This window comes from Loxodonta africana, chromosome 16, assembly GCF_030014295.1.
Source record: "Loxodonta africana isolate mLoxAfr1 chromosome 16, mLoxAfr1.hap2, whole genome shotgun sequence".
Taxonomy (NCBI): Eukaryota; Metazoa; Chordata; class Mammalia; order Proboscidea; family Elephantidae; genus Loxodonta; species Loxodonta africana.
This window is the reverse complement of record NC_087357.1, coordinates 20,719,638-20,735,274: the sequence shown is the minus strand read 5'-3', so window position 1 is coordinate 20,735,274 and position 15,637 is coordinate 20,719,638. Positions and strand designations below refer to the sequence as shown.

Below are 15,637 nucleotides of genomic sequence, written 5' to 3'. Positions count from 1 at the left end.
GTTTGATAATTTCCGCGTTCTGTTGGATCACCTTTCTTCAGAATGGGTACAAATATGGATCTCTTCCAATTGGCCAAGTAGCTATCTTCCAAATTTCTTGGCATAGAGGAATGAGTGCTTCCAGCGCAGCATCCATTTGTTGAAACATTTCAATTGGTTATTTGTCAATTCCTCGAGCCTTGTTTTTCACCAGTGCCTTCAGTGCAGCCTGGATCTCTTCCTTCAGTACCATCCGTTCTTGATCATATGCTGCCTCCTGAAATGGCTGAACATCTACCAGTTCTTTTTGGTACAGTGACTCTGTGTATTCCTTCATTTTCTTTTGATGCTTCCTGCATCATTCGATACTTTCCCCATATAGTCCTTCAATATTGCAACTCGAGAATTGGATTTTTCTTTAGTTCTTTCAGCTTAAGAAATGCCAAGTGTGTTCTTCCCTTTTGGTTTTCCATCTCCAGGTCTTTGCATGTTTCATTATTAATACTTTGTCTTCTCAAGCTGGCCCTTGAAATCCTGTGTTTAGCTCTTTTACTTCATTGTTTCTTCCTTTTGCTTTAGCTACTCTACATTCACAAGTGCAACTTTCAGAGTCTCTTCTGATACCCATTTTGGTCTTTTCTTTCTTTCCTGTCTTTTTAATGACCTCTTGCTTTCTTCACGTATGATGTCCTTCCACAATTTACCTGGTATTCAGTCATTAGTGTTCAATGCACCAAATCTACTCTCGAGATGGTCTCTAAATGCAGGTGGGATATACTCATGGTTGTACTTTGGCTCTTGTGGACTTGTTCTAATTTTCTTCAGCTTCAACTTGAACTTGCATATGAGCAGTTGATGGTCTGTTCCACAGTAGGCTCCTGGCCTTGTTGTAACTGAAGATATTGAGCTTTTCCATTGTTTGTTTCCACAGATGTAGTCAATTTGAATCCTGTATATTCCATCTGGGGAGGTCCATGTATAGTTGCTGTTTATGTCGTTGAAAAAAGGTATTTGCAATGAAGAAGTTGTTTGTCTTGCAAAATTCTATCATGTAATCTCCACTATCGTTTCCGTCGCCAAGGCTGTATTTTCCAACTACTGGTCCTTCTTAGTTTCTAACTTTCTCATGTCAATTGCCAGTTAGCTGTCAATGCATCTTGATTGCAAGTTTGATCAATTTCAGACTGCAGAAATTGGTAAAAATCTTCAATTTCTTTATCTTTGGCCTTAGTGGTCTGTGCATAAACTTGAATAACAGTCGTATTAACTGGTCTTCCTTGTAGGTGTATGGGTATTATCCTATCTGATAGTGCTGTATTTCTGGATAGATCCTGAAATGTCCTTTTGGACAATGAATGCAGCGCCATTTCTATCATTCCCAGCATAGCAGAACATATGATTGTCTGATTCAAAATGGCTTATACCGGTCCGTTTCAGCTCACTAACGCCTAGGATAGTGATCCTTATGCATTCCATTTCATTTGTGACAACTCCCAGTTTTCCTGGGTTCGTACTTCACACATTCCATGTCCCAATTATTAATGGATGCTTATAGCTGTTTCTTTTCATTCTGAGTCATGCCACATCAGCAAATGAAGGTCGCAAAAGCGTGACTCCATCCACGTCATTAAGGTTGACTCTACTTTGAGGAGGCAGCTTTTCCTCAGTCATATTCTGAGTGCCTTCCATCCTGAGGGGCTCATCTTCTACCACTCTATCAGGTAATGTTCTGCTGCTACTGATAAGGTTTTTGCTGGTCAATTTTTTCATATGTAGACTGCCAGGTCCTTTTTCTAGGACCCTGCTGGTATTTGAAATACTGCTGGCAAAGCAGCCAGTATCACAGTAACATGCAAGCTACCACAGTACAACAAACTGACAGACACATAAGTAGGTAGACAGATGATACAAAATCTCATAACAAACATGGAACACTAGGTAATGATTAGAATGATTAATATTTGACTAGAACATTTTTACAATATACTTAGGTACAATCACCACTTTTTATAATTCAAAATGGAACAAAAGTGTATCAGTACTTTTTTAAAACAATTTTAAAAAGTTATTTCTTTTTATAATCAATCACTAACAACTAAAACTGTTATTTTTTTACCTGATGAACTGGAGCGACTTCCCATGCTGCTGACTTCTTTATCATAGCTTCCATTTTCAACGTGATCTAATTTTCTTCGAGCTGTAGGAAAAAGAAACACATTACTTGTGATAATTATCATGACCATTTGCTCCTACATCTCTGACTTTAATTGCTAAAATCACTTAGGGAAAAATGTCATAGATGACAGAAATTTCCTGAGTATATACTTCAGACAGGAGGGATATAGGTGGCATTCATATAAAATGTACAGGTCAAATACAAAATATATGGAAACAGTAAGACAACAACTGACACTGGCCTCACTTAGGTATGGTGAACTTGACTTTTGGAGTTCAAGTTTACTAGTAAGACTTAAAAGATTTATAAGATCCCTACAGTTTCAGAAAACCCTACATGTCCCCCAAATTTTCCTTCAACTACATCTCTAAGAACAAAGTAATGGCAAATATCTGAATACACTCATGTTAAGTAAATGCTAAAGTTTTTTGATCTTATTACTATATTTCACTCTATTTTGACAAAAATAAAGCAGTGGGAATAGTAGAGAAGAAAAGGAAGATAGAAGACACGTCATATTCATCTTTGTACGCTAAGCACTTAACCTAAAAATATAAATTTTTAAATAAAAGAAATCTGGGTTCCAGTGCTGGCTGTCTGTTACGAACCTTTCTGGGTCTCAGTTTTCTATAAATTGGAGGGTTAGATGAATGATTTCTAAATGATCTCCAAAGTGGGGTGCAGAAGCCATCAAAGCTATACAAAACAATCTACAGGGATGTGTAGGAAGAAAACATTTGAACTTACATTTAGTCTTAACCCACTACCCTCAAGTTGATTCTGACTCATAGTGACTTACCCTTTTAAATCGCTATTTTTATATATATTTTCTAATGCCCATAACATTGAATAGTATATTTTTACTATTTATTTATAAACATATAAATTGGGGAACAAATGCTCAAATACTTTTAATTGATAGGAATATGGGATGAAGAAAGTTTAGTGACTACTGTTCTAAGGTACTTTCCAACTCTCACCATTTTGTGGTTCTGTGAATAAATGGCCGTTAGCAGAAAAGATAAGGCTACTCATGAAAGTGCAAGAAGTTTAGCGATTTGGTTTACGGACATGAATACATTAAAAAGAACATGCCTCCAATCATAACGTGGTAGCACCTGACAAAAAATACATTTTTTCTATAAAATCTTTAATTAAAAGAAATAAAACATTCGTGGTCTCAGTATGGAAGAATTTTATACCTTGCTGAAGTTGTTTGGTAAGATCTTTGATGCCAGAAGCATGTTTACGTCTTTGAGTTACTAATTCATCTTTTAATTCTTCTACCTGGGTACTCAATGTTTTAACTTCTGTTTGCCTACATGTGAGTTCAGCTTGTAGAGTCTGGACTTCCTCTTTTCGCAGTTCTTCCTCTTTCAACAATCTACTTTCCTGAGTTGCAAATAAGATTTTAAAAAAAAATTTTTTTTAATATCTTAGTATTTATTTCCATTATTGCTCACAATTTCAAGCCTTGAAAATATAAACTCCTTGATAGTAGAGTATCTTCTATCATCACTCCTGACCAGGTTTTGTTTACTGAGCTACTCAAATTCCTTACACAGCAACACAGGGGAATACAATAATGGGTGTACCGTTCTATCTCTATACATTCACCCCAACATGTGCTATAGGTCTCTGGATTTTTGGTCTAAAGTTTCAAAGTATTTTTGTGACGAATTTGAGAATATTCTCATAAATTAGAAATATTAAGCCATTTTTGAAACTATAAAAATAAAACAAACAAAAAAAAATTAAATACCTATTAGAGAGTTAAGTGATCCCAGTTGGGGATGACAGAGATTCCAGATCACTTATTTTTAAAAGTAAAATACTTCTTCATAATCATTTATAGTACCAAATTTTATTAAAAATTACATCAGTCAAAACGACAACTGACATTTCTTATAGCGTCCAAAATTACCAGAAAGTCAGAGCCAATAGAGAAGAGCTTAAATCAACTACTGCTAATTTTATGCTGTTAGGGAAACTTAATTTTTGCTTCTTGCTATGTTTCTTCAAAAGTTAAATGTAGATTTATACTTACCAAACTAATATTTGTCTGTTTCATTTGGTCACACAGGCTTTGCAACTGACTTTCACTACAGGAAAGCTTATCAAATTGTGACTGCAAAGAATTGGATTCAGACTGAAGCTGTGCATTCTTACTAGTGAGCTTTTCTGTAAATAGTAGTAGCTCAGATTCTCTTTTCCTACTGCCTTCGATGTCTTTTTGTAGGTCATTAATCAAAGAATTAAGACTTTCCACTTCTTCCTTCAAATTTTCAATTTCTTGTTTACCTCTAAAAAACAAAGTTTATATTTAAGAAAAATTTAAATTATTAAAAGACATTAAATTAATGGTTTAGGAATTTTCATCTAATAAAATGCTCTTTAAAGGTACTTTTATTCATCCAGGCAAATATTTATGAATGCATATGGGACCACGGTGGCACAGTGTCTAAGGTACTCGGGTGCTAACTGAAAGATCAGTGGTTCAAACTCATCCGCCTCTCCTCAGGAGAAAGATGTGGCAGTCTGCTTCCACGAAGATTACAGCCTTGGAATCTCTATGGGACAGGTCTACTCCATCCTACAGGGTTACTACGAGTTGGAATCAACTCGACAGCAACAGGTTTTGGTTAATATATGCCAGGAACTAAGAGCTGTGGGTATAAGTAAACAGGCCTGACATGGTCCCTGCTTTCAAAGAGTTTTGGAATCAGATATAGAAATAATGAATTTGATAAACATTTTTGATGATGACAGCATACAACAGGCCATCTAAACTAGTGCAGGTGATGCTTCAACAATAACTACAGCAGAGGTTGGCAAGCTTTTTCTTTCAAAGGCCAGATGGTAAACATTTTAGGCATTTGAGTCACGTGGTCTTTGTTGTAACTGTTCTACTTGGCCATTGTAGCATGAAAGCAGCCAGAAACAATACATAAAGGAATGAGTATGGCTGAGTGCCAAAAAAACTTCATTTACAAAAACAAGTGGTGGGCTGAATTTGGCTCGCAGGCCATAGTTTGCTGACCCCTAATCTAAAATAAAAGCAGAAGTTAATGGGAGGACAAAATATGCTCCAGGTAGAGGCAACAGCATGTGCTAAAGCTGGGAAGAGAGCAAGAGAATGACGTCTTGCAGGTAGGGAATGTACTGTATCCCTAACACCTAACACAGGGCTTGGAACATAGGAGACCATCAATGAACATGTTAACTGACTGTGGCTGAAACACAAGAGGCAAAAGGGAAAGGTACAAGGGAGAAGCAAGGCACAGGTCACTGACGGTCTTGCGAGCCATATGAAAGCATTTGAACTCACTAGGCAAATCTCTGAGGCAATGGGAAATCATCGACTGTTCAGACTGGCTTTTTAAAAGATTATGCTAACCACAGTGTGGGAAATGGATTAGAGGAGAAACAAGCAGAGAAACTAGTTTAGAAGCTGGTATAGTTCTCCAGATGAAAGCTGACAATGGTTTGGGCTATAGCAGTAGCAGTGGAAATGTAAACAAGTAAATGGACTTGAAAGATCTTAAAGAGCTAATATCAACAATACTTTGTGACTGGTTAGATGTAGGAGGGGAGGCAAAGAACAACTAAGGACAACTCTCATGTTCCTGGGTTGGGCAGTCATGCAGATGAGACACTCACTCCTCCTCTAGGGAGCACGTGACAAGCACATCTGAGGGTGGACAGAGGAATCAGTTCTGGACATGTTAAAGTTTGAGGTCTCCTTGACACATATGAATCTGGAGTTCAGCAATATGGCCTGAAGATAATTTGAGGGTCCTATAGCACACCACAAGAACAGTTAGTATCATACAGGGGTACAGTAAAATGAGAACCAAAGAGGGTTTTAGGACAGAAAGTGAAGCCTGCATAGGAGACTGAAAAAGAGTGGCCAGAAAGGTGGGAGGAATACCAGAAGATGACAAAAATGAAGCCAAGAGAAAGAAGGCAGAAGAGCATGGGATCTCCAGGGTAGTGTAGTGAATGAGGTTCAGAGAGGAGCAGGAACATGTCTTCCATGACAACAGATGGGAACGAAAGAAGAATGGCTGCAGATGCGGCCAGTTCATAGGATCAATGGCAAGAGGTTGAGAGAACTGTCAGCTTCCAGCTCCCATTTTTTAATCATAAATTGTGTGAAGAAATAGATACGGTTTGGAATAGATGGTGGAAGATGGGAAGGCCCTGATCAAGGACACATGCTAGGATTAGAGACGTAGTAAGAGCCCAATGAGGTTGATGAGCATGGATTTATAGTAGCACCAATCTGGTAGACAGTGAGGATTTCTTCAGCAATACTCAGCAGTGTAGGTATCTGTGAGGTGTGGAAAAGAAGATACTTGGATTCTATGTGAATCCAACCTCTGCCAGGAATGTACTAAGTGGAGTTTAGCTAACTGGTTTTATAAGAGACTTTAATGTCAGCTCCTGACCTTGAGCTACATACATACAGATGTATATATAAATATATATATACTATTTTTTAAAAAGTACTGTACATATATAATAGAATTTGAAAGCTAAGGAAGAGACTAAATAAATCCATTCTATCTTATAAATTGTAACTGCCAATGATTAAAGAATATAAACTTTGATTTTTAGAAGTCATAGCAGAAACTTAAAAAGACTTCAAAAAAGTTCAAACAAACATAGGAATTAAAAAAAAAATTAACTACTAGAATTGTTCTTGTTTAATGTAATAATTGTGTTTCAAACAGAATCTTGAGACAGAGTAAGCAAGCCTGCTGATTAGCACAACCAGAAGCTGCTCGTTCTATACCTCTGAAACTGCTCCTGTATGTGTTCTGCAACTTTCAATTTGTCCAATAAATTCTGAATTTCAGCTTTCTGGCGATTAATAATTTCCTTATATTTTGATAACTCATCTTCTGTTCTTAACCGTTCGTCTTCTAGACATTTCACCTGTGAAACGATCATAATCAAGTTAATCTATAAACAACATTTTCTTGTTCCTTATAAACTATTTCAGACAGTGGTTATATAGTAGTAATCTAAGCTGAGTTGTGAATCAATATTAGATAATATGAAAAAAATATAATAATGGGAAGTTAACAATCCTGAGTTTTAGTCCCAGATTTCTCATGGGAGTTTAAGCATGCCACTTTATTCTTTCTGAGGCCCCATTTCCTCACCTGAAAAGGGAGGCTACCTCCCTACCTACCTTGAAAAACTGGCCTGGAGAATAAACAGGAAGGAACTGACCAGAAGAATAAATAGGAAGGTACGTAAAAAACACTTTGAAAGGCATTAAATATCTCAATTTCAAGGGGGTTATTTAAAAGCCTTACTTTGAAGTAAATGAATGATATACACTGATAATACATTTCACAGTCACAGTTATATTAAAAAGACTATACAATGAAGGCTATACTTGCTGGAACGGGTTTAATAGATTACTAGAAATTAAAACTGCATCCATCTGAAACTACTAAATATATGCAGGAGAAATATAAAGAGTCTTCCTATTATTTTATGACACCCACAATTCTAAGGTCCAACTATCTTTCAGTTAATTTTCTGATAAGACTGCCTTTAGATCAGGGGCCCACGGCTAAGTTATAAAGAGAACAAACATGCTCGGAAACAGGTATGTTTGGCAATCACTTCAAAGGGACTAAAGTGGAGGACATTCCATTTCAACAAGAGTCCATTTTGTTGCCAGAGAATTGCTATTCTAATCCTCTGAGTTCTTTCATTTTGGAAAACTTGTATATAAAGATCTTTTCCCATCCATTTGAAAAATCAGAATGAGTTCAAAATTAAAGATAATATTTATCCTTCCTCTGAAATCACGACTAAAGATTTAATTACCTTTGTTCTCAGTGTTCGTAGCTCATCCATGCCCTCCTTAAATGTCCTCTTCAGATCTTCTAGTTCCTTTATTTTGGCATGATGCATCTTTTAAAAAGTTTAGAAGAAGCCACAAATCATTACGCGCTAAACCGGACATAAAATTTACTCCCTAATCCTTCCAAAAGGCCTCAAAACTTCATAGCAATAAATGTTCTTAAAAGCAGTTCTCTCTTTATGTATTCATTACACAACCTGGGGCATACGAAGAGTAGAATTACTCACCTCTAGTTGGTCAGATTTTTCTTGCATTTGTTTTTCAAGTTCTCCTTTTGTAACTCTGAGCTTTGCATCAAGCTCATTTGATTTAATTTCTTCTGACTCCTAATGAAAAGGAAATGAAAAAGCACAAATGACTTAATTTTTAAGGGTGTATACTTTGAAAAGTAAAGAAGGCTTTGCAACTAAGTTCCCTTATTGTGAAGTCCATAGCTTATCATGTACCAGTAAATGATTGTACTGAAAAATTTTAAATATGTCAATTCGGCACGAACAAGGATAGCATACTTAAGATACGTAACATAATACAGAACGTTTTTTGTTTTGTTTTTTTTTTTTAAGTTTCTCCATTTCCTTGCACTCTTCATTCTTCTGACATTTTCTAGTGTCTCACTTGCTTGCTAATTTCTGTAGTAAGGTCTCTAAGCTGCAGGAACGTTCACATAGCAAATAACCTGTTTTATTTAACGGCCCTACAAATCCAGTCTACGCTTCAAATATGGCAGATGCAAAATTTAATGAAACAGGACTACTGAGGTTAGGCATAATTAATTATTACCCATCTATTCAAAAAGTTAAGCATACCTGATATGTTTTTATCATGTCCTGACAGTTCTTCCGTATCTGATCTGCTTCTTCCTTTGCTTGAGTTAGCTTTGTTGTTGTTTCTCTGAGTCTATCTTTGGTTTCCTGCATTGATAAAAAGACAGCAACAAAGCTGGTCACAAGGACATGACGAACCATGACTACGGGGTAGAAAGAGTTCTTGCCATAACACTGCCGCTGAGGGGTCGGGTACTATTCTAGTATTTTATTTCTGACGCAAAATTAAAATTGTGTCCACTGACAGCCATTAAAGCTTATTTTGTTAAACTGGAAGCACATTTCTAAAAGTTATTCACCTTCACCTCTGGTAAGACAAGAAAAGCAAAGTGTTAACCAACTCTTCCCACATACATAGAAAACAGTTTTGCGGTTTATGGCTGTAGTATCTATTCAAATTGCTTTTTATAGATTCACGCTGCAATTTGGTTTCTGTTCCTAAATACTCTCCTAAAATAGCAACTCTGAAGGTGTGCAGAGACTACCTACTCTCTCAGCCAATCCGATTACTTTTTCCGGGTTCTTATTCTTAGCATACCTGCACCAGCTGACACTTCTGATCACCCGAACTCTTTGATACTTTCCTTCCTTTGATACATTACATAATATCTTTCCTCCCTCTTTTCCCTCTTCATGTTGCCTTCTCTGTCTCCTTGACAGACTTCCTACTTCCTACGGAGATGTTCTAAGATACAACCCTCGTCCTGCAGCATTTTCTCCATAATTCTTCACAGAACCCATCCAGTCCCGTGGTTTTGCCTATCGTCTGGATTTAAAGGGAGAGTTTAGGTATCCCAGCCTGCTAGTAGCTTTCTCTGGTTATTCCTTAAAAGAGGGCTAGATGCTGCTACGCTGCCTTCCCACAGAAAGAATCCAGGGCATCCCTACATTGGAACAACTGGTACACTGTACTGGAGCTTGTATGTTTCCTTCTTTAAGTATGTAGCTTTGGGACAGCAGGGCCTGTGTTTTCTCCTTCTATCAGCACCTACCTCCGTACCTGCCCCTTAGTAACTGCTCGGTTAACATCTGTTAAACAAGTGAAGGAATACCTAATATAAGCCTTCTGCTCCAGCTAGGTAGGGCCCATGTGTGCTCTTGGGATAGTCCTTTCTGGTAGTTCTTCCCTGTCTCTGTAGTTTCTTCAGGTACATGTACTGATTGCACACACACTGCCCATCTCCGGATCTTTTTGTTCTCCCATACTCTGCCCTGCTCTCATATTCTGAACTCTGTTTCCTTAATTCAAGGCAACTACTGGGCTGTTTGGATCCCCCTCCTTGTACTGCCGTGTTTGTTTCCCTTTTCTCAGGGATCACTGTTGTTCACTGCTATGTCCCATGTCTGGAAACCTCTATCTCACATATTTGTCTGTTTTTGCTTTGTTTTAGTTCTTTTAAAGTGGAAGGGTAAATCTGGTCCCTGTTACTCCATGAGGCAGGCCCAGGTCATGATTAAATCCTATAGCCTTTGATCCAGAGATTCTCTCTCCCAACCACCAGATAAACACATAAAATAGGTTAACCCGGATCCCACCCCCGACATTCTTGGAAAGCACTCAATTTGTCTTCTACAGCTTTTATATCCCTCCATATTATCTTATACAGTGCTATACACACATGAACACCCACTAAATACCTGCTGGTTAATAAATGCTTTTACTTAGAAAAGAACTGGCAAATTTCTAGTTACCATGTACCAGGTCAATACACTTGTTACTCCCATTTTCTAACAAACCACATCATATAACCTTACAGAAGTCAGTCTTAAGCCTCTCCTCTGCCCTACTTCCAGAGGATCTGGTTTCATCTCATCTCAACGGTTGCCATTAAGTATCTGTTATCACCATTCTTTAAACACAGATGGCTCACAGGAGATCTCTGAGTCTTTAACTCTTCAACGTTAGTATTCACATACATTTCAGCATTCTGTCTCTTAGGAGTATACATGAGGATGAGGAAAGTTTCAGACATTAGATATGACCAAGTGTTAAGCTCAGATCTTGAAGCAACTCAAGCAGTTAGAAATCTTTACCATGCTGTAGTCTTTACAGATTTTTGATTCTTCATTCTGTCAACCCAAAGTAAAGGAAATTTCTCAACGGTCCCTAGCCATGTGTGAGCTCCAGGGATTGTTCTGCTTACTCCTTTCTGGTAGTTCCTTCCCTACCTCTGTCGTTTCCTTTCACACGTGTACTGACCGACCAGTAGTCAGCTGAAGATTCCCCTCAGTGGTGAGGGGAAACCACTCCTCTCTAACCTACCTTTGACCACTGTCAACACAGATAACTCTCCCTACAGTCTTCTCTGACACTATATGCAAATGGAAACCCTGGTAGCATAGTGTTTAAGAGCTATGGCTGCTAACAAAAATGTTGGCAGTTCAATTCCACCAGATGCTCTTTGGAAACCCTATGGGGCAGTTCTACTTCGTATTATAGGGTTGCTATGAGTCAGAATGAACTCAGTGGCAATGAGTTTGGTTTTTTTTTTTAAAAAAAAAAATGTGACTATCCACAGGTTTTTAAAACCCTTACTGACTCACAATTATTGAATAAGACAATCCATCATTATGGTTTTAAACAATACCATTCAGCATATTTTCAAAAACGTGCAAACTGGTATTTCCACAACATTGCTTTTCTAGTTTAAGTCATATTTCAGAGATGTTCTTTGTCTTCACATTCTATCACTTTCAGATTTTCATTACCTCTAATATCACCTCAGTCAGTGCTTAAAATTATGGCATCGGATACCAGCCTTTATTTTTTATTTTTGCTTTTCATGATATTTATTTTTGACATTCGTGAGGTATAATACCTATAGGATTATATTTATAATAAATAGATAAGGAGACTTGTTTATTCTTAAAATCTTTATTATATTCAAAATTATATTTAAATAAGAAATAATATTTCTTGATTATAAGAATCTTACCATCTTTGATTTTTTTTTTAATTTTCAGTTTCTTTCAATTTTGGTAATCTACAGATTCTCTCCACTCCCCCACCCTCCCCCCAAAAACTTGACAAAGTTTAATATAAAATGTAACATACAATAAATGCTTACAGAACCAGGCTGTAAACAATGAAGGATAAAATGTAACATTCTAGCTAATCTGATACGTAAAGCATGCAAGGAAGAATGCTTTCTACAAACACCAAATATTCAGGCCCAGCAATCCTGCCTCATTAACTGTTCCCGCGTTTGTTCTTAAAACTGATTCTAGTAATTATCTGACTTATTACAGTACTTACCTTGTGGGAATCCACTTCAGCTTTTAATTTGTTTTGTGCCCATTTTACTTTAATGATGTGAGAGTTGACATCTTCCTTTAACTTCTCTATCTCTCTGCTGAGTCTAGTGGTTTCACCTTCCTAAAATAACATCACCAGGTCATATTTTCATCTAAACAATCAGCCAATTATTTATCTGTCTTTTACACCCCATCAACATAATCAGTGCAAGACATACTGTAATTTAGGGGCTGGCATACTACGGCCCATAGGCCAAATCTGACCCACCGCCTGTTTTTTGTACGAATCTTCTGTTTTATATTTTTAAATGGTTAAAAAAATAAAAAAGACAACAGTATTTTATGACACACGAAAACTGCATAAAATTCAAATTTCTGTGCCCATAAATAAGCTTTTATGGGAAAATAATCACCCTTACTTGTTTACACACTGTCTATGGCTGCTTTCCTGATACAATGGCTGAGTTGAGTGGTTGCAACACAGACTACATGGCCAGCAAAGCCTAAAATACTACCTATCTGGCCCTTTATAGAAGAAGTTTGCTGACCCTGCTAAAATTTTACAGTAAGTCCAAAGAAATCTCTCAACAAGCTTTTTACAAAATTAGAGACCAAAATCATTCAAACTGCATCTAATATCTATGCCCTATATTAAGGCACATTATTCATACGGAAAAGCCTTTTGTATTCTGAATTTCAGTCACAAACCTAAATGAGAATTTCAGTAATTCTTGTAACAGTTTTTTTTTTTTTTTCTGATTAAAACCAGACCTCTTCTAAGCCATCCTCAGAGGCACAATCATACATACCACAGTTTGTGATGATAATCTTGAAGCAGTTTTTCCTCTCTTTTCTGCAACTTAGTATTTTTTTTAAAGACTTCTTTCATCCTTCTTCAAAAGGTCTACATTTCTACTTTTCTATTTATGCCATTACATTTCTCCCAAATTACAGATGGCTCAAATTTAATTTAAAGCTATATAAAACTGATTTAAAGTTCAACTCATAAGAGGGCTGTAAAACAGTTACATCTAATGATCAGACATAAAGGTGGCTGACAGTTGTATTTTAACCAATGGGGTGTTTTGTGAGCGTAAGTATACCTTTATGATTCTTCCCAACTGGCTGGCATTCAGGTGAAATATGAACTGAATTTATTTTGTCAAAATTCTTGAGCATGATGGCAACATTTCTGAAATAAAACTTAATAACTAAAAAATAACACTAATCACCAAAACCTGATAATGCACTAGAAACATGGCCATGCCGTGAGGCTGCTTGTTAACAGCCAGACTTCTGAATCGCTCAGCAATTAAATCTGACTGAGCCTTAGACAGCATCCAAGGGCGTGTTTTTTTTTTTTCTGTAAGAAACATTATGAATTTGTTCCTATAGTAAGTCTTCATTAAGACTCTCGTGAAATTATACTTCTAGCTCTAAAATTCTTTACATTTGACACTACTAGATACATATTATCACCAAAATAAAATCTTCCCTTAAGGCAAAAACTCATTTCTCCCACATCGCATTTGTAAAGAGAGCTTTTAAAAAGGTCTATCAAGTAAAAGTTATCTAATAAGTAATATGTGTTGCCACCTTCATCTTTTCCCAGCAAGCCTTTTTTGTAGACAGGTAAACCAGGTAATACACCAACTATGTAAAGGTATATTAAGTATGCCAAGATACTAGAATTACTCAGACATTGACATTCTTCATAAGTAAACTAATAAAAACCATTGTGTGCTTACAGGCATTTTAACTATGTGAAGTTACAATTATTCGGTTAAATAAGGAAAAGCAAAGAGAACAAATTTCAAATAATGTACAACAGCACAAGTTATACCTTTGTTTCATACAGCTGGTGCAACCTTCCTTTCTCCTGAGAAAGCTGTTTAATTTTGTTAGTGTTTTTCTCAAATTCCTTATTTGCATCTCTAAGTTTTCTCTCAAGTATCTCTTTTTCCTTTCGAAGGTCTAAAGATTCCTTCTCACCTCTTACATACTTCATTACCATGGCTTCTTTTTCCTGGCGTGCCTCTTCACATTTTTTGCCGGCCTTTGAAAAAACATTATCAAGCATTAATAAAACATTTTTTTTCCAAATAATAAAAAGATATCAAAATAATAGCTTCCTATTAGATCATGAATGTAGTTTTTGGTTATTGCGCAATGTTCCCAGGGTATGTGCCATGCATTTTTAAAATTAAAGGAAAAAACCCAAGTTATGGAAAAATGATACAATAAACAACAAATCAGTATCACTAATATGTGCTTTGGCCCTTTCCTGTTCTCTTTATTTTAGCTGATATGGTTGTTCTTTTCTGTTTTATCCTCCAGGTTGATATGCTAGGGCTGAGACCCTGATCGACCTGAAGACATTTGTCAATATCAGGCCATGGGGAGACGAGTTAGAGACAAGATCTTGAGCTCATAGCAAGGTAAGGAATTGGAAGCAAGATCCATTACCCCCACCCCACTCTGCACGCACAAACAAATAACCACTACTGGAACCCTTAAGGGGCTACACCTTCGGTGAAAGGCTGGGCCCCAAAAAACCCTCCTTTTGGTGTATTAACTGTTTAATGAGAAGCTAATCTGCTCTGTAAGCTTTCAACTAAATCACAATTAAAAAAAAAACTTAAAAGGAAAAAAGAAAAAAAAAACCTCCCCCTTTTGAACAAAGGGACATAACACAGTAATTCTATGTCAGGTGGGGGGCAGGTGAGGGACAAAGTATAAAATTCCAGAATATTTATCACCACAGCTCTACACTCCTTGTGTTTGAGGTTCAAATTCATTCTACCAATCTAGCCTGAGAAATGAGGAAAGCTCAACCCGGAAAATTAAATTTGGACATGTATGTGTGGAGCCCTGGTGGCACAGTGGCTAAGGGCTCAGGCTGCTAACCAAAAGGTCGACAGTTCGAATCCACCAGCTGCTCCTTGGAAACCCTACGGGGCACTTCTATTCTGTCCTATAGGGTCACTTACGAGTCAGAATCGACTCGATGGCAATGGGTTTTTTTTTTTTTTATATATGTACAGGGGGTGTGTGTGCACACGAATGTGTGCTGGGAATCTGGAACAAAGGATGGGATGCAAAGGGATGGGGCAGGAGACTTTTACTTTGTATCCTATGTACACGCTTTATTTATTATAGTTTTTCATAATTACTATGTATTTGTGTATTTGTTTAGCATTTTTAGAAAAGGGCAATTTTTATATAAATAAAACTATTACTCTTAATACACCACTGATGTCCAAAATACTCTACAGGGTTAGTTTACTTTAATAAACAGGAAAGTCGCAAGCGTATCAAGTTAATAATGACAACGTGAAAAATACCTGTTCAACCCGATGGGCCATCTCTTTGTGCAATTGCTGAATTGCATTTTTAGCTGCAATATCTTGAGCTACTAGTTTATCTTTGGAAGCTTTAATTTCTTTATTCAGTTCCTCTATTCTTGATTCCAACTGGAAAGAAAATTATTTCCATATTATTTTTATAGCTACAGCA

At 36.8% G+C, this 15,637-nt stretch overlaps 1 protein-coding gene across 1 annotated transcript in view; it reads right to left on the bottom strand.

The window, feature by feature from the left end:
• CCDC186 (coiled-coil domain containing 186) overlaps nucleotides 1-15,637 on the bottom strand; it is a 50,361-nt gene that overhangs the window by 19,307 nt on the left and 15,417 nt on the right. Inside the window, exons 4-13 of the mRNA XM_003408945.4 lie at nucleotides 15,466-15,594; nucleotides 13,965-14,177; nucleotides 12,123-12,242; nucleotides 8,849-8,953; nucleotides 8,270-8,368; nucleotides 8,006-8,092; nucleotides 6,954-7,096; nucleotides 4,203-4,458; nucleotides 3,358-3,547; nucleotides 2,096-2,176 (exon numbers count right to left, since the gene is read on the bottom strand). Coding sequence (XP_003408993.1) covers nucleotides 2,096-2,176; nucleotides 3,358-3,547; nucleotides 4,203-4,458; nucleotides 6,954-7,096; nucleotides 8,006-8,092; nucleotides 8,270-8,368; nucleotides 8,849-8,953; nucleotides 12,123-12,242; nucleotides 13,965-14,177; nucleotides 15,466-15,594 — 1,423 coding nt within the window. The remainder of the gene's footprint in view (nucleotides 1-2,095; nucleotides 2,177-3,357; nucleotides 3,548-4,202; nucleotides 4,459-6,953; nucleotides 7,097-8,005; nucleotides 8,093-8,269; nucleotides 8,369-8,848; nucleotides 8,954-12,122; nucleotides 12,243-13,964; nucleotides 14,178-15,465; nucleotides 15,595-15,637) is intronic.